Source organism: Manis pentadactyla, chromosome 11, assembly GCF_030020395.1.
Source record: "Manis pentadactyla isolate mManPen7 chromosome 11, mManPen7.hap1, whole genome shotgun sequence".
Lineage (NCBI taxonomy): Eukaryota > Metazoa > Chordata > Mammalia > Pholidota > Manidae > Manis > Manis pentadactyla.
Genome location: NC_080029.1, coordinates 111,745,369 through 111,772,890, shown reverse-complemented (window position 1 = coordinate 111,772,890; position 27,522 = coordinate 111,745,369). Strand labels below are relative to the sequence as shown.

The 27,522-nt window shown below is 34.7% G+C and overlaps 1 protein-coding gene across 4 annotated transcripts in view; it reads right to left on the bottom strand.

Moving 5' to 3' along the window:
- Positions 1 to 27,522, bottom strand: part of USP3 (ubiquitin specific peptidase 3) — a 92,042-nt gene that overhangs the window by 40,632 nt on the left and 23,888 nt on the right. For 2 of the 4 annotated variants that reach the window (XM_057488875.1, XM_036903104.2), the window contains exons 2-9: positions 26,654 to 26,714; positions 25,409 to 25,525; positions 22,710 to 22,841; positions 9,574 to 9,657; positions 5,979 to 6,060; positions 4,916 to 4,998; positions 3,591 to 3,704; positions 885 to 998 (exon numbers count right to left, since the gene is read on the bottom strand). In XM_057488875.1, coding sequence (XP_057344858.1) covers positions 885 to 998; positions 3,591 to 3,704; positions 4,916 to 4,998; positions 5,979 to 6,060; positions 9,574 to 9,657; positions 22,710 to 22,738 — 506 coding nt within the window. In that variant the 5' untranslated portion in view covers positions 22,739 to 22,841; positions 25,409 to 25,525; positions 26,654 to 26,714. The remainder of the gene's footprint in view (positions 1 to 884; positions 999 to 3,590; positions 3,705 to 4,915; positions 4,999 to 5,978; positions 6,061 to 9,573; positions 9,658 to 22,709; positions 22,842 to 25,408; positions 25,526 to 26,653; positions 26,715 to 27,522) is intronic. The other 2 variants (XM_036903102.2, XM_036903103.2) reach the window with 1 other exon arrangement.

Below are 27,522 nucleotides of genomic sequence, written 5' to 3'. Positions count from 1 at the left end.
AAAAGAAGTGTCCTTCAAAACAAAGACCAGGGTATAATAGTCAATCACAACAGATGCTGAAGGCTAGACTTTTTCAGTAAGGCAACAAATTACAGTTCTTTTAAGATATTACCTTTTAAACACTTCTTATATTACCAATATATCTAAACCACTATTATGCAATAGAACAACGAGATACATTGCTCAGTTTTACTACACCATGTTGGTTTTTTTAAAGAGAGGGATGAACATTAGGTACCAAAATCATGACTAGTAAGAACCATGGATAAAAGCAGCAGAAAGTGGCCAAAGCTGCTGCCCACCGCCTACCTGCAGGGCCCCCAATCTGTCATTACCTGAATCCCAACAGGGATATCTTACCAGGAAAAGAGGTCGATTCCTCTGAGCAGGGCCGTTTCCCTACTCAAGCAGGAAAGCACAGCAAACACAGACTCTACAGCCACATTCAGGATGTGGCCCAGCCACCTTCTGGAAAGTGACTCTCAATGGACTTGACTACCCAACCATTCTAAGACCTTCAGGACCCAGACCAGAAAACTGATTATAATACTATGGGTTTCTATGATTACACCTGAATTTTTTTCTTTTAGTTAAAATAACAAGACTGTGTATGTCAAGGAAATCTTTTCCAGTATGTTTTCCTAGAGCATATAAATTATTAGGCCTTTGTTTTTATAACAAAATACCCTACTCTTTGTTAAAGACATTTCTAACATCTATCTATTATTTAGATACATATGTCTAGCCAGATATATGCAACTTCTGTTCTCTCCTTAAAAAAAAAGTCCTTAATATTTAGAATACCATCACATCACCGGAAATTATTTCAGGAACACTGTAAAGACTAATATAGTTTTCAATATCCTTAATAAAATACTACTTACCTAAAATTCGGCATAATCTTCCAGACAACATAAAATAAGGACTCTGGGCTAAATGCAGTCTGGCTACCTTGCCACAAAGCACAGAGTGTCTTTCTAAACTCTTCCACCAAAGACCTGGAAAAGAGGAAGGGACAATATCTTCAGCATTAGTGAGAGCCAACTATTTCAATGCATAATGTCCAATTGTCTAAAATTCATAATAAATAAAAAATGAAAACATGAAAAGGGTTTGGGCTCTTTTAAATGAAGTCTAACGGTTAAGTAAAAGCATCTCAAAAACCTGTATGAATAGCACTAATTCCTGACAAACTGGTTTTTTAACCATATGGTGAACTCTGAGTGTGCCAAAATACTGCCATACTTGTACAATACAGCAGTGAATACATTACAAACTGAATTAAGAATGTACATCTTTTTAAAACTTAAAACAAGTAATAGGATCTCTATCCCCATCTCCCGCACTCTCCTTCCCGCCCCTCCCTAGGAGCACTTCCCAGACCTCAGTGTGTGACCATCTGCTCATCTCTGCCTCAGAGAGTACATGTGCCCACAAAGCTTCAACACCCAATTCATTACCAGTGACTCCCTAATTCACACCTACAAGCCAGATTTTCTCATGATCACTTTTATTCAGGTTTCTCAGGCTTCCCACAGTAACTTTCTAGTGGATGTCCTCTTGTCACTTATAACTCAAAGTGCAGAAAAACTACTCTCTGTACTCTCCCTACTGTTGTCCCCAATATCCATTCTCCTCTTCTCTCGTACAAATAGAATTCCCAATTTTTGCTTGGCACACAAACTCCTGAAATACAAAACTGAGTGTGTCCAACTTCTTGAGAAATTTCCTTAAGAGAAAAGTGTCCTTATTTACCCTTTCCTTCTTCCTTCCACCTGGAATGTGGACAAAATGAGTGGAGCACCTGACCATCCTGGGCATGTGGGTGAGAGTTCCCCCCTTGGGCTGGGGGGACAGAAGGCTGGCAAGGAGCCTGATGACTGTGAAGCAGCCCAACATGGATAACCTCTAACTTTTATGTGAGAAAATAACCCATGGGTGTTTAAGTCACTATTAATTGTGGCTTTCTCTGCGAGTAGCTTAACTGACACATCTCAGCTTCAATGACTGTATCTGCTGTCAGCAACTACCATTCTCCTGGGCACCTGATCGAACTCAAGAGACTCTCAGTACCTTGTTTCTCAACCCCTGCTATCCAGTAGGTCCCCGGGATACAATTCATTCTTTTAACTTCCTAGTACCTGTACCCTCTTCCTGTGATTGACTTCCCCATCTTAGAGTCTTGGTGAAAGTCAGAGCCTGCCTCCCACTATGGAAGCTGAAAGGCCAGAAACTTGCTTCCTCAGCTCCCCCTTGCAGCCGGCACTCAGGTAAAGGGCCTGGGTTCTGCCTACTGGAGGCAGGAGTTAGTGATGCAAACAAGCTGGGACAGTGCCCAGTCCCTTCTGGTGGCAACGAGCATCATCCGGAGTGCAGGGGCATCCAAGCCAGCAGTGTGGGCAGCAGGAAGCTGGTGCCACACTGGGAAGCAGAAGCCGCCATGTCCTTATGGGACAGTTCCACGTGGTGACTGCGACCGTGGTCCTAGATGCCTGGACTCCAGCCCTGAGTGTCCACAGTGCCAGTGATGGTTAGCCCACCAACAGACCTTAAATAAATTCTTTTTCTGCCTAACATGGCCAGAGGCAATTTCTGTCATTTGTAACTACACCCTAAATGACACTACTGCATAAGTACTAGTAATTCTTCCCTTAACTTTTGTGCACATGTATTTTTTTCCTCTATTTCACTGCTATCCCATCCAACCCAATTACTATAAAGGGTGAAGTCCTCATGAATGCAGCCACTTTGGGGTCACCCGGTAGGCTGCTAACAAAGTAAACTCTTAAAACACCACTTCTAGTGATGTCATTCCATCCCTGCTCCAAAGCCTGGCTTTAAAGTTCCCCCATATTTCACTCTACCCATACATGACATATTCTGACATGTTTTATCCTATTCTCCCTCTGCCATTTAGGCAGAGCACTGTTGGATCATAAGATGGCTTTTCAGAATGCCTGGAGATCAGGTGTGTGGGCGGAGGGACGGGAGGGCTGACATTACATTATAATACACACAGATTACAGATCATGACCCTATTTCAGTAATGTCAATAGATGAAAGATGTGCCCCCATATAATCATGATAATATGACAGACCTTCTGAACCCCAAATAGAACATGGCTGCATTAAATCTGAATATATAGTGGTTTTCAGTAATCACTTATCAATTTTTTTCCTCTTCACATCAACTAAAAATTGACTATATTGTCCTGTATTGAATTTGATGACTACAGATTAATTTTATTATCCAAGACGCATTTAGCTAACACTCTAAGACAAATCAATCACAAAGACTAATAATATTCGTGCTGGTCTACGCCTGGAACTGCGTATCTAGATGTCAATTTTAGAATGTTCAAATCCACAAAGACTCAATAATAGAGTGCTAAATTTATCCCACCCAAGCAGGTAAATAGAAATAGAAGAATTCCAGCAATTATTAAAATTACCAGCAAGATTTAAGAACAATTTTTAGGAGTTTTTTAAAACGTACGTACCTATAAAGTCACATAACGTAATATAAATCACCAACCACACTGATCTGCTCTGTAGCTCAGAGCCAGAAAGCGCTCCCTCCCGCAACTTACACGCTGTTCTCCCCCTGGCTCCTGGTGTGGTATGTTCGCCTTCCTGCTGTTTTCCCGTTCCTTAATTCCACAGCGGGCAGTTCTTTGAAATAACAGCAAAACTGCTCAATGTTACTATTTTAAAAGGAAGGGAAGAAAATTGTTTTTTTAAAAAAAGGAAAGCATTTACTAGGATTATAAAGAAAGGTCTATGAAACCTACATGTGAATTTTTGAAAATGTCATCTTTCAATTTCTCATTCAAAGTGTACTTATGCAATTTCTTGAGTTCATTAAATTCCTCATTTACTCTTAGAAAACAATATAAACAAATGTAAAAGATGAACAAACAGCTTAAACAAAAGCTCAAGAAATCCTCAATCCCCCCCCAAAAAAACAGCTGTCATCATTCCTGCCTTTTCAGGGTGCTTATTTTCAGATATCCACTAATTTCCTCAGATAAAAACAAACCATGAAACCAGCTATGTTGTTCAGATACACCATACGGAGTAATAAGGACAATTCATTGTGGCTAGAATTTCTCATTGCAGCAGGACCAGATAAGCCGAGAGACAGTACCTTTAAGGACAGATCAGATGGCTTCTGCTCCTTATTAATAAGGTGGCCTTGAGAAGGTAATTTATTCTGGCCTTTGACACCTCACTAAAATCTAAAAGCACACAACTTTTCAAAATAATTTCTTCTATATTACTTAGTTCAGCCTCATTGGCTATTTTCTTTTTACTACTTATTTTATATTTTGAAGATCTTCTAAACATCTGATCTTATGAACATACTTAAGACTCAACTACTGACTGAGTTAAGGTCCCCTACAGCCCAGGGCTCTGCAAGCTATGACCCACAGACCAAATCTGGCCCCAGGCAAGTAAGCTTTTACATTTTTAATGTGAGTTCTATTTTTTAAAGAGTTGTTTACAAGTGGAATACAGGTAGAAAGGAGGGGAAAGAGAAAATGTGGGACTGTAGGTGGCATGCAGAGACTGAAAGTTTACCATGTGGCCTTTCACTGTAAAAGGGGGCTGACCTCTGCCCTAGCCTATTCAAGAGGCAGTAGGAAATAGTTAACTGCTAACAGTTAGTTACCACTAGGTTCTGTTCTAAGCATTTTATAGAAATTATATTATTTAATTTTCCCCACTGCCCTCTGAGGTAGAACTATTATCCCTACTTTACTAATGCAGAATCTAAGGCACACAGAATTCAAGTAACTTGCCCGGGGCCTTATCACTAGTTAGTGACAGAGGCAGAATCTGAACCCAGAGCCTTTGCTCCTAATTATTCCACTAGAAACTAACCTCAGATACATAAGCTTAACTGTAGCATTACCTGAGTGACTGAAGGATGGCATTCATGAAACAAGTGTTCCCCAAATTCCGGAGGCCTGTGGCGCAAATGGCAGTGGTGCTTCCCTGTAAAACAGACAAGACCATCGGTACCGCCAAGAGAAGGCCAACAGTTTCAAACAGCAAAGCAAGGCAAAGGCCAGTCGTTGAAACTCTAGCATCAACCTCATGGAAGCTTATGAAGAAATCCACATTAATAAGTACCATGGAGCACACAGTGCAAAACCCAGAAAGATCCTTAAAAGAAGTAAAGGTTAAGACTTAATGCCTTATGTAAGATCCCATTACAATTAACTACTATAAATTGAAAAAATACATACACCAAACATTTAACTCTAAGGCATGCATAAATAATGAATACATGTTTTCCTAGCAATGGGATATGAATCTTAAAACTACCTGAACTTCCCTTAAATGCTAAGGCTTGGTTTTCCGATTAGCTCTACAAATACATCACACCTCTGAAAATTACACCAGGAAAGTGAATCTACCAGTCTATCCAGCCTAAAGCCTTTCTGCCCAGAAGTCAGATGGCCAGAGACCACTTTGGCTCTTTCTCCCACAAAATCTTAACACTTTAATTAAGTGCATGACTAAACACAAGCAGGACAGCAGAGAGGTAGATGCAGGGCAAAATTACTGGTGTATTTAAAAATATTTAGTGATCTTTAAATTTTGTTAATCCATTAGTGACTAATACATCTGGTAGCATAGTTCCAGAAAGAGTAAATATTCTTTCATGGTGAACCTGTGTTAACAAAATCCTAAGAAATAAAACTTAACAAACTTTCAGGCTCAGAGCATGTGTACTAGGGACCTTTAACAGAAGGAAGAAAGCATCTCTGAGAGAAGGCACTGACATATGGACTCACGGGGGTAGGTAGTTACATTAATCATTAGACAGTGGCAAGCATTTTGTAAAATATTCCAAATCTAAGGCATACATTTATAAAAGTTTATAAAGGGCAACATTAATGTTAGAGTTGTAATAAAACAGTGATTAGATCTCAACGATTCCTCTATTTGAGTAAATTTTAATTACTTACATTTACTTTTAATATCTTGCTGTTTAATGAAGAGTTTTCCAAAAGTTTTCTTTTCCTATGCCTGTCAGCTGTGAAAGCTGAGCTATTAAAACACAAAAGTCAAGAAGACATTAACACATAAATACTGCATGGCAGGTTAAATAAACTTGGCTGTTCTAAAGACCTAGGGTAGGGAGCCCTGCCTGACTGCTTGGTAAGGCCAGGAGGTGACCTGTTAGGCCCGCTGCGGTCCACAAGTACTTGAAGTAACTAAGGAGTTCCACTTCCCTTGGAAACCCCCACTGCTCCTCCAGCAGGGCGGGAGACGAGCAGTAGCCACCACCAGGCACTTCCCAGAAGAGCTGCCCAGGTAGACGCAGTCTGTGAGACGATCCCTCTCCACTAAGTCTATTTGCATAATCAATTGTGAAACTTTAAAAAAAAGACCTGTTCCTCTTAACGAAAAGAAAAACCCTGATCGGACATGATTATTCTGAGGTTTAACATTTAACCTCAAATACTGTTACTTCTTTCTTAAATTTGATAAAGATAAGTTCTGCTTATTTGTCATTAACAGATTATGATACAATCAGTTTGTGGAATGATAAATTACAGGCATACAGGCATATATGAATTCATTTGATTCAGCTATGCTGCAAACAATATTCTAAAACAAATTCAAATTGGTACAGAAATTCTGAATTAAAGTTACTCGAAAAATGTTTTGATGAGAGAGAGATTTGCTTAAATTTTATCAGAAAGTAATTCCGTCCTTAAAAGGTTCACTTTAATATTATTATGTATCAAGAAAACTAATCTAAAAGAAGTAAAAATTACCACTGACCACCAGACTTTAAAGCCTGAGAAATCATTCTCATCTTCTAAAATTACCAAGCTAATTCAAAATAAATATATAATTATTTAATTTCCACATGAACTATAGTATCTTCAGAGCATCAGATCTAGTGATAGCTGCTTCAAATCTAAAAATATTCTTAGGGAAATGTCTTCAGAACTGTACATATGTCCCTCTCAGAGTACTGGGGACTACAAAGTAAGAGACCAATTCCACATATTGTGAATGTTAAGCTATTCCTTCACAGATTCTGTAAGATGAATCACAATGTGCATACACACACACATATACTACTTAGTGACAATGCCTAATAATTAACTTTCAGTTTTACCCTATATACAGGTATACCTCATTTTGCTGCCCTTTACTAAATGTGTAAGATACTATGTTTTTTTTACAAATTGAGGATTTGTGTCAGCCCTGCATCAAGCAAGTTATATCAGAGCCATTTTTCCAAGCATTTGCTCATTTTGTGACTCTATGTCAAATATTGGCAATTCTCACAATTCTTCAAACTTTTTCATTATCATATTTGTTATTATGATCTGTGATTAGTGATTACAACTCACCAAAAGCTCAGATGATCATTAGCATTTTTTAGCAAGAGTATTTTTTAATTAGGGTATGTACATTGTTTTTTAAGATGTAATGTTATTGCATACTTATAGACTACAATAGCATAAATACAACCTTTACACACACTGGGAAACCAAAAACATTCATTTGACTCACTTTATTGCAATATTCACTTTATTGCAATGGTCTGGAACTAAACCTGCAATATCTTCGAGGGATGCTGGTAAATAAAGCATTTAGCTTTTTAAAATACAAGTTATTAAATTTTACCCTCAGTGATTCTCAAAATGGCAGAATCCTCTAGACCTACACTGTCTAACATGACATCTACTCAATACATGTGACTACATAAATTTAAGTTAGTAAAACTTAAATAAAACTTAAAATTCAGCCTCTTGGTCCTACTAGTACTTTTCAAGTGCTCCACAGCTACATGTGACTGGTGGCTGCCATCCTGGACAGTGCAGATTATAGAAGGTTTCCTTCTTCAGAAAGTTATTTTGCATAATGATGTGCTTAAGAATATGCAGATAGTCAAAGTTAAATAAAATGCAACCATAATCATAGTTTTTGAATTATAGTTTCCACTGGAAACTAAAGGCTACACTTAAAAAACAAAAAAATAAACTTAGGTAATGTTCGTCAACAGGAAAAGGACAGCAAGACATATTTCTTGTTGAGGCCAAGCAGAAGTAGAAACAAGGCAGTCTGTGACGCCTTGTCCCTAGTGAAGTGCTTAATGGAAATAGAAGATTTTATAATTGCATAAATGCATGCATGTTCTAGATTGCCCCTTTCTCCCTCTGACTCAGTTCTGATGAATTTGAGATTGAGATGATAGTCTTTTCTTAGAGAAAACTGCAAGTAGCGAAAAACATATTCTGGTATCTACCCAATTTTATAAAGAAGAACCAAGTTTGTAAGATCTTTACACTGACATCACCACATTGCATGAGTTACTCCAGGAATCTCCTACTGCATGTTTAATTGTAACAATTCCAGACAAAATTAAGTATTTTGGGTCTGTACATCTACACCTGTGTCTCTAATCCTAGATAGGGCAACTGCTGCTCTGCTCAAATTAAAAGAAGGGAGGAAGCACTTTGGGGGAAAAAGGAATCAAAAGATGACAAGCCAAAAAGTACTTAAACTCAAGGTGTTTAATTGGCTTAGATTTTTCAATTCTTCCCTTATCAGCTTTATCATCTATTTAATCAATGGTTTTATAATAAAAGACATAAAGACTTTGTTTGGTTAACCAAAGTAGTTTTATTCAAAGAATTTAGGTTATTTCCTCTCAATATACAATTTAAAGATATTCTATTGTCTTTACATTTGTTTGCTAATGGATCCTACTTTTGGTGTGTTCTCACATAGCTTTTATACATCAACTGTCAAAATAAATTAGATGCCACCTGACAATTAGGGGTGCTTCACACAAATTTCACTAGGTAGGCAGTCACTCCAGGGCCATGCTTCTATCCACTGCAGCTTCTAAGGCATGGCTCTTTGGATTTCTATTTATTGTTTGAATTTCAGGTCCAGTGAGTTTTATCTGAATCATCTATCTGGTATAGCAAGAAAATTCGATTTATATAAATACTTTAATTTCTTTATTATGACATAGCATTTCACAGCATCTTGTAATTTCAAGTGATATATATTCGCCTCTAACAAGAAAGGAAAAGAATAAGGACCTTGTACTATCATACAGATGTGAAGTGCAATAATACAATTAAACCTAACTTCCCTTAAAAATAATGCATATATTTGAGTGCTCCTAAGACCACCTCATAATACATTTGAAAAGGATTTTCTATCAAAAGTAACTCTACAATGATTTTATGGCATTTTTTTGCCATTTCCTTGTACCCTCAAAATTCCCCTTGCAAATAAATTGAGTAGCTTATAAACTGATGAAAACTAACTAAAAAACAGGCTCTTGGGCCCTTGGCTATCACATACTTATGATAAATATTAAATGAAATAAACACTGACCTGTGACCATTAATTATGAACATAGTTTCAGATACCCAAACCCAAAGTTTATTTTATTAACACTTCAATCACACTTAAAAACATGATGAAGTTATAGAACTCATAAAAACAAAACTCCCACTCAAAAATTCTGCAAGGCCCCTCAATCCCATCCCATTCCTTTCTTTCCCAAGGCTTGTTACTTACTTTTCCAAGTTCTGTAAGTGTTCTCTGACTTTCTGTACCAGTCCCAGTTTGGTGTCATTAACCACAAAATCATCACAGCGATAACTGCAAGGAAAATATTAATCAATGTGTGTAAAGAGCTTGAGGAAACCACAGTAATGAAATCACCAAAAGGACTGGTGGCTGCCAAGATGATCACATACTCTGCAGGTAGTTTCTGTCAGTGGTAAGTTTAAGGAGGACCTGAGTCCACAATGGAAGTTCTTTAAGAGCCTTTTGAAAAAAAGCCACATAGGCAATGAACACTAGTTTCTTTTCATTCTTATTCAAAAGCTCTTCAAATCCTCCTTCAAAAACCAAATAAGTTGCTACACGTTATGGGTTTGTGTGTGTGTGTGTGTGGTGCATAATTCATGGAAAATAAAATAAAAAGCACCAATTCTATTCACGCAGCATTAGCCTAAAGCTTTAAGGTGATAGTTCCCAACTCAAATTAATGGGGACTTGGGGGAGGAGAGATTGAAGTGAAGAGACAGAAAATAATAGGTAATTGACCTGTAGGGATATTTAAATAAATAAAAACTAAAAATACAGTTATACATTTTAAACATAATTAAATAAAGATTAGTTGAATTCAGACAGTTGAAAATAATGAATCTTCATTCTGAAGTGTTAGAAAAACTAAATAAAATAGTGGCTACATCCTTTAGGAAACTGGTACCTGCTTTGAAGAAAGATGTCTAAGGTGTTCTTTGATAGAGTGTGTGTTTTAGCGAGTCAACAGGCCAATAATATAAAGAATCACATGTAATAAACTTTAACTTATACGTTAGCATTCAATTTTTTTCCTGGAATAAGGCCAATTTTAACAAAAACAACTTACAAGCTAGTACCAATATAGTCTTCTGAACAGCATCTTTGTATAAAACCACTTATTATAACTACCAAAGGATGACAATAATACTGCTATTCTGAGCAAATGGAACTTTGAACACACGGCAATTAGTCAAAATTGGGTCAACTTTAGCAGAATCCAAAAAAAGCATTTCTTACATATCTGAAACCAGTCTGTAAAAAATGAGAAGTGGATGGGGTAAATAATTTTAAAAAGAAAAAAGAAAAGATTGCACACAAAAGCATGGCTTGTGTCTTTTATTTACATAAGACAATTTGGAAGTGAATGCTTTTAAAAACTTTAAATATTTTATATGTAGTTGACATATTTAACACACACATCCCCCTCTGTTAACTGATTATCTGTGCTGTCAATCTAGAGTCTCAAACATATTCTTCAAGTTCCTAAGGTCAATCCCTAACATTTCCACAAATACAAAAGCTAGGTTTTACACCCTGGATCATTTCTCTATGATAAAAGTACCAGCAACTGCAGGAGAATAATTATTTACCCTAAAGGAATTGAATTAGTGAAAAGGTTTAATTCTTTTCTTCCTCTCAGCATAAATGGAAAGGGTAAGGTCTACTCTGGCTGTAAATTTGGGCTTAAAGCACTTGGTTCCTCCATGAACCTTAAGCATTCATTGAATAATGAAATTACGTTGTTACTCTAATTCCTCCTTATATTTTCATTTTATATTTGCATAAATTTATGCATACATTTCAGATAAAACAATATTCAGTGTTCAAAACAAAGCCAACTCCAAATGCTAGTGTCCATCTGGGAAATGACGTATAAGAGCAAATTTAGACTACCTTTCACAGGTGTTTTATAGGATGCCATAATTTCTAATTGAAAAGTGAACCCCTTAAAACTCCAGAAAAATGTGGTTGCTTTCAAATTGTTCTCAAATTAAATAAAATAACTAATTTTTTTCTTATCAAAGTAATTATTTTTGGTATGACAGGGATTCAGCCTGGAACATAAAATTATTTTACATTTGTTAAGGTAACCTTTCCATATATCGAAATAAAGATTTACATGTCTTTGCTCCATCCTGAACGAATCTGGCTTAACTGAGTCTAGTTGTTTCATCCTTGTGAACTTTCATCACTAAAGTTAAGAAAATTGCTCTAGACTCTCCAGCTGTGCTAATGTGACTAATGCAACTAGGAACTGAATGGTAAGTTTTAAATTTTTCAGTTGAAAAAAAAAATGCAAACAAAATTTCAGTTGATACAAAATTTAACAACTGGAGCAGTATGAAATACTTTTCCATTAAACACAACTTTATGGTTCTGGTAAAACTCTATTAATTTCACTTTTTTTATTACATCACATAAGACATACTGCAGTGTCTGTGATGGGTACATACGTCATTTCTAGCATTACACATAAGCATATCACCAATCTAGTTTGTGTCAACAGAATGACCCCAGTTATTTTTTCTATGCAACAATGTAGCACCATAATGTGTTTATTTCAAAATTTTATGCAGATAACAAGAGTTACAGTGATACCTGTGTAAATAATCGTTAAATTGAAATAGTTATCTTAATTATAAATAAATTGTTTTCTAGGTTAAAAATTAAGAATGAAAAAAGCTTTAACTTTCAAATGCAGGCGCACTAATGAAGCAGAATCAAGTGGAGAAGGTATGTTACAAATTTTACAAAAAATGGCAATTAAAATTTGCTGCAGCGAAGTGAATTTTGTTATAAAAAAGTTTTAAGATGATACATAATATTGAATCATTTTCAGCAAATGCATATTAATTTTAAAAGTTGCCTCTCAACAGTCAAAAATATCAATGAAATCAGAATTAAACATGTAACAAAAAATGCCTCTGTGATTATTAAAGAATTTGAGCTTATAATTTTGGCCAGCTATGAAAATGGTTTGAATTCTTGCTTAAGAAAGAAAACCATTTTTAGATGGAGAGATGAAAGGTTTAATTATTTTTTCAAGCAAGGGAATCATGCTTAAAATTTTGAGGAAAAGATTAAAAAGGATATTTTACAAAAAGTAAAATCTTCAATTGACCCACCAAGCAATCATCAGTGAATGAAAGACCTTTCTGACAATACTAAAGATAATCATTCCAACATTTGAAAAATTGCAAGTACTTTTTAGTTTTAAAGGAGTTTTACAAGAGACGAGACACTAGCCAATTAATACTTTGGGTATGTTTTGTCTCAAATGACTTTTAAATTTACAAAGAAATGTCTTCATCTATTTGCAACCCTAAAGATAATCTATCTCATGTTGTAGGCATTCTTTAATCTTTTACATATGTCACTTTCAGCTCAATAGGAAAAAGTTAGTTTTTATCAAGACAGACAATGGACCAGCTATGTGAGAACAAAAATCTAGATTTACTGGAGTTATTTCCCTTTTATTTCTTCCACAGTGGGATAACAATGAAAATGCTTGTTCTTTCAAGTAGACTGTATCATAGATGCAGTTATTAAAATTGTTCAGTATATATGTGCAAATGATATGAATCACCAGTTTATGGAACTGTTATAAGTAGAAGACAATGAATTTAATGACTGCATGTTCTTTGCCAGTGTTCATGCTTGAGTCACGGAAGTTTTATAAAGACTTACTGTACTGTTAACTCTAATTCAAGATTTTCTTGAAACAAAGGCACACCTGCCAATATTCAACAAAGAGAAAAATATCACTGTGACCATAAAGGAGCTAAATTTAAAGATCTAAGGAAGAGAAAATGCTTATTTGTGACTTAGCTAGTCAGGTACAAAACTTTATGTCACAGTTTAAACTTTTCATAATACAATGGTGATTTTACCCATTTTTCAATATGAATAAATATGCCGAAGAATTTAATTGTAATAGCATTATGTGAATTGGCTGCAAAATCTATGAGAAAAACTGAAGAACACTTTGTTGATGTGGATAAATTTAGAGTCAATTTTCAGGTTACATAATTCCCCTTTTAGTTCAGTGTTGAGAATATTGAATTGTTAGTAAGAGCTAGTGGATTTACTTAACTCAGATGTAGTTTGGAACCAAAAAACTTTTGTTTCAGAGTCAAATCAATTGTTGTCAATATACATGCAACTTTGTCAATATAGATGCAAAAAAATTTTTTTAATGGGTTTTCTTTGTACTTCATTTATTGGAAAACTTTTAATAGTGTTTGTCATCTACTTTTTAACTGCAGTTTTTATGAATCTAAACAGAGATCAAGCATTTCTGATGAAAATTTATCATTCAATTGGAGAAGGGCTCTAAGTTTAAATACACACTGGATTTGATGAAAGATTTCATAAGAAAAAAATGCAAACTATCTCTAATAATTTTACACTGTATGTTGACATAATAATATTTGGATAACTGGGTAAAATGCACATTTAATTTTTTTTAATGTAGCTACTAGAAAAATTGTAAGTTTCACTTGTATTATTGCTGTTGGAAAGCACTACTGCTTTAAAGGGTATCTGAGACATTACCTGCTTAATATTCTGTATTACTGCCCAATATCATAAAGAGGTAACAAACATAACTTCAAAATGGATTTTACTTTGGCTGGACTTTTCACTGGCTTAAAAGTTTAAGTTTTTATAAATGTCCCCATTTCTCAAAAGCCCGTTTTTGTCTCTCTTACAGTCACTAAGAAGGACACTTACTTTCAAGATTATAACTTTTGTATTGTCTGAGTTTCCTACACTATACAAGTGTTATCTGAGGAGGATGGTGTTGATGAAAGGAAAGCACTTGCTTCCACAGGTCAGACCTCTATCAATAGTAGAGATCAATGCCTGTTAGTTTCCTTCCTGCTTGTAACTAGGTGGTGACTGACAGTACACTTCTAACACACTACTTGTTATATAAGGAAAAGGTTCACTTCTGTATTTGGCAAAAAGAAAACTTAAAGAAATTTTAAGTAAATTGAACACCAAGACAAAAAATAATACTTAGAAACCATATTAGACAATATATTAGAGATGTTAGATAAGGAAATGGCATACAAAAAGGCAAGGTGGGAGGACTGGTATCTGTCTTTAATTCTAACACCTTGAAACAAATGCACTATTATCTTTAGTGATTAGTTTAAAATCTAAATTTGTTGATGCAAATATGATTTTAAGTAGTTTTAAAATAAATTACTTTAAGCTAATAATTAATAAACTAAGCATATCATATAGTATTATATCTTAACACTGCTGCTAAGAGCAGAAGATAAAAATTAATTTTACTACCTTGCCCTGAAAGAACATACATCAAGTAACAAATCAATTTCCATAAGCCCAAGTTATTTATACTGTCATTCTTAATTAGGAAGGTTGAAAAATGGATACAAATCATAGCTTAAGTTATTTCAGATTCTGCTTACAGAATTATAATAGAAAAATGAAATAAATTATCCATTGATTTTCATTACACTGGCTCGTAATGTATATTTTTAGATTTTGATTTATCTCTAATTTAATCATGCCCAATCCTTTCTAGTTTTCTTTCCATAATCTGTCCCCCAAACATCGTTTTTCTCCTCCACTTCCACAAACATTATGTTCTATACTTACGTTATTTCCTTTGGTGTGATTTCCACCTCCACCCTTCACACCCAGCTCCCTGTACAGCGACTTTCAAATTCACAGATATCTGTAGCCAATTAAGCTACAGTATTTGATGTCAGCTCTACTTAAATTTTCTTCTCTCTTACCTTTCCCTCCCAATCTTCCCCTTCATTTCAATATTACCTGCTTTATGTTTAAATTTAAGCTATCATCCCAGGTACCACCATCTCCCTTTCCCTTCCTCAGTATTTTCCACTCAGCACCATTCACTTGTTTAATGGCAAAACATTTTCCTCACTGGGTCATCTCCATTTCTTCTTTCTTTCCCCACTCTGCAAAAATGACAACGTGCAGCATGGCTCAAGCGTTTTCTTGTCCGAACATTTCAAGTGGGTTTACTTCCTTCTAAAAATTCTAACTTTAGAAATACTTGTTTCCTTCCTATTTTTGCCCTCTACTACATGCCCCCTCTAATTCTGAATTCTAATTCTTGGTAGATACTTAATCTACTAAGAAATCTTCAAACTATTTTCATCGGACTCTCAATCAAGTTAAAACCACAAAAGGAACATCTGCCACCCCCAATATCTTGTTTGTATTAATAAATTATATATACAAGTAAATCTAAATTAATATGTGCATAGTATAAAGAAGAGTTTTTAAAGAATAAGCCAGAGATGAACTAAACCACTTTAAAATGTCTTGCTATTTGTGGTATCTTCATACTATTGTTAAACTAATTATCTCAAAGTACAATATACACAGAGGAGGATGTTTGACGATGGTAATGGATATAAATTCATACTTCACTATAGTCTTTTAAATCTTTTTGTTGAAATCATCAGATCTGGTTAGTCTGGGTTTTTATCAAACAATATTTTTACCTCATAATGTCTGATGAGCTCAAAATAGGAAAGTCTGTCAGCTTGCCTTTTTCTAGTTCACTGGGATTTGCATTATTATTGTTATTGTTATTATCTTGCAGGGTTTGGGGGTTTGGGGTAACAATCCTTTTAAATGTGTATACATTTGATGAAGGTTGATTTAGTAAAACTAAGTAAATCCATGTAACTAGGCAGACAAAAAGTGCAATATACTGCAAAATGCAAAAAGTGAACAAGGAAGAGGACACCACACAGGAAGCTCTGATCCGATACTCCACGTCTAATTCATGACACATGACCGTCTATCTAATCTACAGACCACTGACAGCAGGTACATTAAACACTTGCCAAAGCTTTTTTTTGAAATAAAAGTTTTCATAAAAGTCCTCATTATTTTTTTTCCCATACTCTCAAGTGCATTATTTTGTAGACGGTTGCAGAAAAACAAAGTTCCCAGCACCCAGCAGGTGCTCAATGAATACTTATTTACTGAATAAAAGCAACACATCTGCTATTCTGATTTTCTTGGATGTTATTCACATTATGTTTGAGAAGCATCATGTAAATTAGACCCTGTCTCAAGTAAAAGTTTTGAACATAAAGATTTGTTGGGAAAAGGGGCTGCTTATAATACCAAGTTACCATCATAAAGAATCTTTCTTTCTTACATACATTTATTCCTAGACATAGTTTATGGTTTCTGTCATTATGTTAAATCTTTATTCTTTGTTTGGTCATTTCCATTTTTGACTGAGAATGGCTAATGAAAAGAAAGCTATTAGTTTTTGTATATCACCACTTGAAAATTTCTTATTAATTCTAATTGTTGTTTTCTGCTCAAGTCCTTCTGAATTTCTGGGCATTCTATTAAATATTTGAAAAAAAAATAATTTTTCTTCTTTTCCAATACTTATAGCAATCATCTCATTTACTTACTGTCTTATTTCAATGGCTAGAACTGCCAAAATAATTTAATAATAGTGACAACCACAGAAATGATGACAGGAGGTATTTTTCTTATTTATGATTTTAATGAAATAGCTTTAGTATATGATGTTTGCCTTCCTTTTTTGGGGAGAAACTATGGTATTTTAATAGTTTCCTTTTATTTCTATATTATTAGTGTTTTTTTTAATCAGAAGTGGCTATTTATAAATGTATTTTTGCTTCTAATAGTATAATAATCTGGGGTTTCCTTTAATAATGAATAGTTGGCAGACTTCAGGTGAAACTAACTCAACAATTATGTAATTTTTCTTTTTAATATATCTTACTGGGTTAGATTTGCTTAAGTTATAATTATTTACAACTATTTTAATTAATTACATTGACTTTATTTTGGAGTTTCTATCAGATTTTTATCTATTAAAGTTTTTGAAAGCTTCATAACATTAATATACTCAATGTTAAACTTTAATAGTTTGAGGCTGCACTGTCTAATATAATGGCTACCAGCCATATGGGATGATTTAAACTTACATTAATTGAAATAAAATAAGATAAACATTCAATTCCTCAATCCCACTAGCCACTTTTAATAGCTCAACTGCTACCATATTGTATAGCATGGATATCACCCCCAAAACAAAGAAAAAAAATCTTTCTCAGCTTTAAAATTCTAAGGTTTTTCTCCATTCCTATTGTTAGTGTTGTTGAAGTTACCCAAGTCATAAAACCCCACATTATATTCCTGAAGAACCAAGAAAATATTCCCAAACCAAACCATCCTTCACCCATCTGAAATAAGAAGCAAGCAATCACCATATAAATAAACCTAATTTTTTAATGCAACAGTGAAGAAACAAGTCCTTTAATCTACTGGCTACAAAATGATCTTTACACGGTGTCTTGCCAATGGGTTTCAGCTCCGGACAAGTTCACTGTGGATTCAATGAGACCAAAAAATGACAGTGAACATCTTGGAGTGAAAGGGGTTTATACCCAACTTTATTCCCACCGTGGCAGGTCAATCACTAGAATCCTGTCCACTCAGAGCGAGTCTGCAGGCAGCAAGTGGTCTCTTCTGGGCCTCTCTGCCCCTGCACAGCCATCTTGGTCTCTGTCCTCCGTGCTGCCACCACTCCAGTCTCTGCTCTCCTGCAGTCCAGCAGCCATGCAGCAGCCATGCAGCAGCCATGCCACCGTGTCGCCCAGACCACTGGGTGGAGCTCTTTATAGCGAGTCAGCAGTAACATATTGCCCACACATGTGTAGTGAGCTAGCCAACCAGGGCCAGATGAGAATCCTGGCCATAGGAACCTTTACTTTACCCACACACAGTGAGTCAGGTATAATACTAATACTGAAAAAACCCCAAAACAAAACTTTTATGCAAAAAGTACCCCTCAAGAAGGGGACAATGGCAGATCTATCTATAAGTTTTGAATTCCTTTTCATTCTTTCAATAATTATTTTGATATCCAGAGGCAAATTTGATCTTTGGTAGACATCATGCAGGAAAGGTCAAAGCAAAACAAAAAAAAGCCAGACTGATATTCTAGGGACTTCATCTATTTCAAACCAGAAAAGTTAAAATCCAGAAGTACTCTTTTAGAAAGCAAGCTTATTTTTAAATTCTTTTATTAAATGATGATGTGTTGCTATCAAGTAAGCTGATGTTGGAAAATGAGAAGAATACCTGCAGAGAATACCCATATCCTATGTTAAAAGCAGGCAAGTACCAGATTATTAAGGAAGAAACTTTTCAGACCACTCCTATTAAAGTTTTTTTAACTTCAAAATACTGTTTTTAAATAAACAAAACTTCTCCTGTTCTCTAATCTTTACAACACTGAAAATTTGTGTCCAGTTTATAAAGAATCAACAAAAGATTTTCTCTTTTTAATTTTGAATCACAACTGCCTTTGAAAATGATTCAGTATCAATTTAGGTGCACAATAAGAGCTTTATTTTTATGAATTTTAACTAAAATTGCTATTTGTTATAGGTATCTACAATCTAAAATATAAGTCTTTCCTCAAGACAAATGAATTGATTCATATTTCATAATGTGTCTTTGTTTGAAAGAGTGCTTTAAAACATCCTGACAGGATGGGAAAAGTCTAGTTACCTAGTTTTAATATTCCTTTCATATTTATGTATTCTCTAAAATTCAGTTATTGTTGATAAGAATCAAAGTTGACAAGACTATGTCAGAGGTAAAAAATTATTGTTCAATATTTTAAAACTCCAAATGTATACCTACATAAGAAAGCAAATAAAAGTTCCTATTTTAATCTGTTTCTTTTCCATCAATTTTAATCTTTGTTCTTTTTTGATACAATAATGTATACCACATAATATTCCATTCATATTGACTGGGGGAGAGAAGACGGAGTGGGAGGAAAGGAAATATTCTTAAACAATAACACCAAACACTAGCCTTTGTGTGAACTTCTTGGGAAGATTTTCATTGTTACTGAAATCTTCATTTTCCTCTAGCTCAGTTAATCTAACTCTTCTCCTAAAGGAGTGGTTTATGGCACAAAACAGAAACGCATAGATAGAGAACAACCTGGTGGTTACCAGAGGAGAGGAGTTTAGGGGAATGGGTGATACAGGGATTAAAAGGTATAAACTTTCAGGTATAAAATAAAAAAGACACAGGGATGCAATATACAGCTTAAGGAATATAGTTAATAATATTGTAACAACTTTGTATAGTGACTGATCGTAGCTAGATTTATCATGGTTATCACTTTCTAATGTAAATGCTGAATCACTCTGATGTACAACTGAAACTAACATGTGTACTATCCTTTAATTTTTAAAAATGACTTATTTTGGTCTTGCTTTCCCTCTTTGGAAACAGTGAGCCATTTTACGTTGTTTGGTTTGGTTACTGTGTACTGCTTCTGGAAGCCCTGCTTATATGGGAAGTGAAGGGAACTGCTCAGCAACAAGGTGTCCCTCTTGGGAGGTAAATGAAGTATCTCACATATGCCATGATTCAGCTCTTCTTCAGGTAAAATGTTTTGTGGCTTTTCAGTCCTCCAAGAGGGTCAGAGGATACAGCATTTACATCTGGTGTAATCTTCCCCATTTTTAGAAGAGTCAACAATATTAAATCTTTTAAAAACCTATGGCCTACTCTGCACCAGACACTGGGTACTGTGTTAGATAAAAAGATCTGGTATAGGATTCCTGCAGTCCCCAAGGATACTTGCAAATACCTAACACGAAGCAGAAAATGACAAGTATCCCAAGAACTATGAGTTTAGGAGAGATTACATACAGCTCTAACTGAAACTTGATGGGGAGAGTGGGGAGAGTTCAGTGATAACTTCATGAAGGGTATGTAAAGACAGGACAGGGCAGGGGCTCTAGGAAAAGGGAAAATAAGGGTAGAAAAACTGTAAGCCCCAGCGCATGTTCCAACTTCTTTAGAGCACAGAGCACATGGAAAAGGAGCTTTAACATTAGCTAAAGTAAAAATGTTTTGACTACAAGCATAATAATTAATAATCAAATAGGTTAAACCTACTATACCAATATTTAATCTCTGAAATAAACCAGTCTAACCACAAGAAATTTATGTACAAGGAAAATCTACAAACTAAAATTACTAAAGTGCTCTGGAAAATAATACACACACCCACACCCATACAGAAAGAAGAACAAAGAAAGATAAGAGAAGAATGTTAACTTAAAACTACAGCTTCATCAGTTCGCAACTATCAGAGTCCTTTTAGGCCATCAGTGCAATGCTATAGGGCGATTACCATTTGTTCTAAAACCCACAAATGATAGGGTAATGTGACCAGCTGCAGCTCCTTTCCTGCATTTCAGAAGCTCTGGTTGTCCACACACTTGCAGCTCTGTGTAACTTCACACAAAAGAATGGCAGTTGGCCAAGAAGTCTCTGCCATGGTGCATATTACCCAGGGTTCAAGATCTGCCAAGTAATTTTCAATTCGGCCATGAAACAACATGTACTTTAGACTCTATACCAATATAAAATATATTTAATTCAAATTTTAGTTAATAAAGGTTATTCCTCCAAATTGCAACATATGAAGAAATTAAAGTATATCTTGCTTTTTAAAAGACTTATGAATACACTTCCACTACATTAAGATAATTCTTAATATTAGAGTTACTAATTTCCTCGTTATCTTACCAAAGCTAGAAAACCCACTTTGCAAATTTGTTAAAGCACACAGAGATTTATTGTATTTCCAAACTTACTCATTGAGCATTTCATGCACATTGCTGACAAAAATCAAGAAGAATGAATGTTTGCCACATCGGGTACATATAGCTGACGTCACCTACAAGAATGATTGTGAGGTTGGTACCTAAGGAATGATCTTAATTTCTGGGGTATAAGAGAAATACTTAAAACATTACAGAAATACATGGTTCTGTCAATTAGGCAACTATGTTATTCTAGTATATAAGTTTCCTAACACAAAGGGGAAAAACTAATGAGAACACATCAGTAGCCTGGTTAATGCTTAGCTTTTCACAGGAAGAAGTGTTTTACAAGACCAAATAACAGTAAATTTAGTGAGCACTAGCTTGTGTGAAGATCTTGGGAAGGTTTTCATTTTTACTGAAATGTCTACCTACCTCGGATTTCTCTTCAACGTCTGGACACTGTCCACAAAAAAGCTCACTGAAATAGTAGTGATCTGAAAGACTGAACCTTAGTGTATTTTATTCAATAGCCACAATTTAGTAATATTAAACCTGTAAAATTTTAAAAGATTTGGGAGGCTACTAACTTTTTTTCCTTCCTTTTGATGGATACTTTTCTACAATTATCAACTGAGGATGATTTAGAAAGGATTAGAAAGTGTGAATCAAAAGTGATATTTGGACTTTAAATTGCCATCCCTGCCCTGTACTGCCTTCATGTGACAGTCAAGCAAAAAGTACGGGGGCAAAAAAACCCAAAGAGCTCCTTTAAATGGCTTTTTTATTCCTTTAGTATCAAAAACCTCTTGAATTGAGGGTAAACTGATTCAAGAAAATAGAAGAATTATTCATCATCATTCACTAGTCAAGGAAAGAAATTTGCTTCACACTGAAGTTAAAACTGCAAAATATACTGACTTCCTGAGCATACCAAATGGACGTGGATTGTTAAACACCACTGTAAATTAAATAGCCTAGTTCTAACTACTACAGTCACAAAAATAGATACTTTATTGTCATTTATATGAAACACACACACACACACACACACACATATATATATATATAACAAAGAGAGAACAGGGCCCCCAATCTCCTTTTAAAGGATGTGATACTTTTAAAAAATAGCCTGAAAGGCTACACACAAAATTCTCGACATTTGTCTACAGAAAAGTAGAAGAGGAGAATGGAACTACATTGGGACAGGGGAGACTGTCAAAATAATTTTTTAAACAAAGAAATTAAAATTTTAAGATTGCATAACAAATGTTAACTGGACAGTAGGAACAAGTTTGCTTTGTTTTTTAACATGGGTTTTTATATTATTCTTCAATTAAGAACAAAATACAAAAAAAGAAAAGGCAGTATAAATGTACAAAAACAAAGAAATGTCTACTTTCCATTGCGCTGCAGTTTATTGGAATGGACAAGGAACAGGGGGAGGGTGGGGAGGTGGGGGGGTGGGAGAGATGAGACCTAGAAGCTGAAAGGAACAATCCTAAATAAAATCTCAGTGAATGAGAACAGGCATTCCTGATGGCTCCAGTCCCATGCGAGCTCTCACAGGACTAAAAGGAAGGAAGTGCAGTGGCTATTGGCTTAGATTCACTGGGGAGGGGTAAGAGCAAGGAAGATGAGAAAACACTTGCACACGCAGAGTAAGGAGTATCATTTCCAGAAAATACCAGTACTTACCAATATGTACTATAGCTACTGCAGTCCATACACACTGTGTGCTGAGCTTTATCTTGCTTTTCTGATTTCTTATGGTTGGTTAAGGGTACTTGTGCATCTTCATAATGTTTTTTGGCATGGCCATTCACATACCTTACAAAAACCAAATGAAAATTTGCTTTAATTATTGCTTTGGAAGTTAAAATAGTAGGAGATGATAAAATTAGATCAAATCATAATGAGGAAGAACCTGCCTTATAAGAGCTTTCAATCCTATAAGAGCATTCAATCTTTATTAAGGTGAATACTTAAAATAAGCTCCTTTTTTCAATCAAATATGATAGTCAACTTTTAATTATACACAAGACTAGGGCCAGGCAAGGAAAGGCATTATCTATGCATATCAGTTTCAGTACCATTGATATGGTCACTTACCAACTCCATTTCTGATGCTTTTGCTATAGCTTTTTTCTTTTTTTAAGCTTTTCTCAGACTAGTAACCTCCAGTTCAGATTATCAAAGGCAAGCTTTGTAAACTAAATTGCTCAACCACTTCCCACAGAACCACAGGCTTGCTTTGGATTGCTAATATAAAATATGAGAATCAGATATGGAAGCAACAGAATCTTCCATCTCTTCAGAACTTTTACATGAATGCTGAACAATCAGCTCCACTCATATGGAAACATGTCTGTTCAGAAACAACCCAAACAAAACAAATTATCTTAGGGTTATATAAACTGTTATTTCTGTACATGGACAAAGATAATCAAAGATAGACTATATTCATAAAAATTCTGTAAAACTTTCCAACTCAAATTTAATAAATCACCATATTAGGAAAAGCAAAATGAAACTGAAATAAAGGCTCATAAGCACATGGTGTGCATCCCAATTCATCCATACTTTCATCTAAATACTGTGCAATGCTGTACCTGACCACCACTGTGAAGACCACTGTACAACACAACTTCACAGTTCCTAAAAAGCAATTTATACAAGGCAAAGTCTAACTGAAAACTCAACAGTCAAAACAAATGTTGTTTAAGTGGTACCCAAAAAAATATACTTGGAGAGTTAAGATGACATTTATGTCAGGAAGCGCCTGAATTATACCCAGGGAACACTTACCTTGGGGAAAGTAGGATAGTTGTGCTAAGCAGGGACAATGAACTTCAAGCCCTGATTTCATACACAGGAGAATGGGAAGCTAGAGGCTCTACTAACCTTAACTTAGAATCTGGTTATGTTTTTCCCCTATTTTCTCATTATAATAAACATAACCAATGCTTGTTAGGTATCTGGGTCCTCTGTCCACAAAAGTGGACTAAAATAAATTTTAAAATAAAATGATCCAGCCTATAAGCTGAAAAACTAGATTTCCTGGATTCAAAAGTAGGCTTTGTCACATGAATGGCCAGGTGGGCTTGGGTGAGTTACTTAACCTCTCTGTGCTTCTGTTTCCTCATCTGTAAAATGGAGGTAACAGTACTTACGTCATGAGCTGTTGGGGGATTAAATTAAATAATCTATGGCTCAGAGTGAATGAATGAATGTTAGCAGTTGTTTTATTTGTATTTTCCTTCATGTGCTTAACTACTATTTATTCAGAATCCAAACAACATAATTGTTTAGAAAGTGGTCACACTAAGATTTTGAGATAACACATTGCACGGGCCAAGAAACACCCAATATTTAATTTCAAAGGTAAACTCCAAGGTAAAAACCAAATTCTAATCGGATCAATTTCCTATGCTTATATATAATTTATACTGTGCCACAAAAAAAATAATAATATTTATGGGAAGTACCTTCAGAATTAAGGAAAAAGCAATACTGAACAGTAACAATAATAATAAAGGCATTACTACTTTCAAGTGTTTAAAAACTGATCATCTATGCATGTTCATATGGTTCACTTAGCCATCACACTGCAGTCTCCAAATGTACTAGATGTTTAAATGGTTATTGTAAATGTCAATGATAAAATAACAAGTACATTACTGCTAACATTAAGATCAATATTTTGGTTAACACTCAAATATATCAGTCAGAAGTTAACAGTTATGTATAAACTGGCTACCATAAAAATAAATATTTCCCTCATCTAATTTTAGGTCTTAACTAAACAACTTGGTCTGAAAAAGGAAAAGTGTCAAAATACATATGTCATGGATTTTTAACAACAATCACAAAAATTTGAAAAATAACTTAAATGGGATGGTGTCATGAAGACCAATAGAATACATAACCCAAATATGCTACTGATAAACTATGTTTCCTAGTTGAAAGAATATTCAAGACTTGGCAGAAGACAAGTGATCTAAAATTACAGAAAAATCAGAATCCTTGGCAATCAACACCCAAGATTACATCATTAAATAAAATTAAACAATCAGCTAGAAGATCCAAATGCAGACTACTCTCATTTCTTTAACCTACTTAATCATATTTCTCTGAAACTATGTCAACTTTCTAAATTTGATATTGCTTGCAATTAGAAACAGACACCTGCGAAGTCTAGAAAATTTTCAATTTGTTTATCCAAAACCTATTTAGAGAATTGTTTGTTGCTTGCTATTCAGAACATTAATCTCTCCAATTTTTGAGAGTTTGTAGGCCTTTATGTTGGCATATGACCTTCAGGATTTAGGCTGCAGAGCACTCTGAGACAAGTGGAGAACATTACTATATAAAGTTTATTGCATTATGATTCTCACCTCTCAAAATTTAGGAGAGGAATCTGTCTCTTCAAGTGTAGGGCTTAAGTGCTTCTAACTTTTCTTCTTTTTTAAAAAAATGTTATCTGTACAAAGTATTTTCAGGTTCCCCAAATCCTAGAGATTTCAAAACCACAACAACCACAATTAACATAAGGCAGTTAACATTTTCCAAAGGTACTCTTAAGTGTACATGGAAAAAATGCTCAATTCCAGGACTCGAAATGCGAAAAATCAAAACTTAACTGAATGAAGATGGTCTTTTCATGCAATGAAGGTTTAAAAATTTGACAATGGAGAAACAGTTCTAATAAACACAATATAGATTTCAGCCTGTGTGATTTAGTATGATTTCTCATCCCCTTGCTGCTAAGCTATTAACTTCTGAAGTAAATTCAAAGTAGATTTTCTAAACTGAGAGAGCAAGTGAAATAAATGTGCTACTGCCAAGCTAAAAGAACACAAAGGTTGATATTTATTTGAGTTTGTGTTAGAAGAAAAATTACTTAAGTATTTAAGTACATCATTTTGAAGTGAGGAACTGGGAGGAAATGCTCACGCTTAACTTGAGAAACTGGGGGGTCGGGGTTGGGGGTGGCAGTGTTAAATCCCTGGAAGGCAAAAATGTTCTAAAGGAACAATGAAACATTTGATACAACTTAGACAACAATTAATAATGAACTCCACAGCTAGATCATTTTCAAGGGAATCCCTTTATCTGTAAACATTTCAGTGTTTTGTTTTTTCAGAAGAATGATGTGATATCTGAGATTTGATTGAAAAGTCAGTAAAGGTGGGGACAGGATAGGTAATAGGTGAACAAGATGGCTATGTGTTGATAATCTTCGAAGCTGGGTGATGAAAATATGGGGAATTATAGTATCCCTCAACTTTTGTATATGCTTAAATTAACCAAAATAAAATGTTTTTAGAAACAATCATTAGGTAAACTTTTATTTAAAGATTTCAAAGTTCCCATATTTCATCTTTTTAATTAAATATTACTAGAGTATCTTGATCATCAAGTTAATTCTTCTGATTATTAATATAAAAGGTTTTCCCCCCTAGATTTCCCTCAGTTGTATCACTGAACAGATTCAATTGGGAGAGGGAAGCCCTACAGAAAATTACACTGCAATAAAGTAATGGTACTAAAAAAATCTAAATCAATAAAACTTTGACATAAGGTTAAAGAGAACTTGAAAAAAGCAAGTAGGGTAGTGAAGTAACAAGTATGTCACCTACCTTCCACAGTGGACACTTGAACAAGTCAAACAGACCCAGGGACTTTTGTTGGACCGGCACACTAATAAAAAGAAAAATACACAATAAACCAATTGTAGCATTTTTATATCCCAATTTCTCCCCTAATCTGTAATATCACATTCTTGATTAAGTTATAAATTCTACAGCTGCCTACATATACTGAAATCACAAATTCATTCTTTGTGAGTTTGTTTACATAGAATGGCTGCCTAATTAAAGTTATATTGAAAATAATTTAAATGTACATCCTCAACAGCTGCTCATTTTAATTGTTGACTCAACCCAAACAGTTTAATCACAAGTTAAACACATACACACTTTTTTCCTTTATTACTTATTCCTCTTTACCAGTCTCTAACAAGTTAATGAGTCTATTTTCTCATTAAAAAACATTTTTAAGTCTAATTTTTTAATCACATTTCTTTGCCATGCAGATTACATATACTATAAATGACAACTCTTTCAGTTAGTTTATTTAGTGAGAGGAATAACCTAAGGATACAATTAGGAAGACTGAGCCCAGTTCTTCCCAAATTAATGTCTCAGTTGCATATAATTCTATACATGACAATTGCATAAAATTTTTACTAGGGCATATTCAGGACATTATTTTAGTTTAAGTATTATAGGGGTGGAACAGGCAAGAAGGTGTATGGAAATATTTAAATATTAAATATTGGAATCTTTCATGTTGTTTACTCATTTAATTTTTTAAAAATCCAAAGAGATACACAGTGATTTTCAAAAGGGATGGGCATAAAAATCACCTTAAAAGACAAGTAGTGACTCTATAGCATCTTACTATGCTGATGGACAGTGACTTTAATGGAGTATGTGGTGGGAACTTG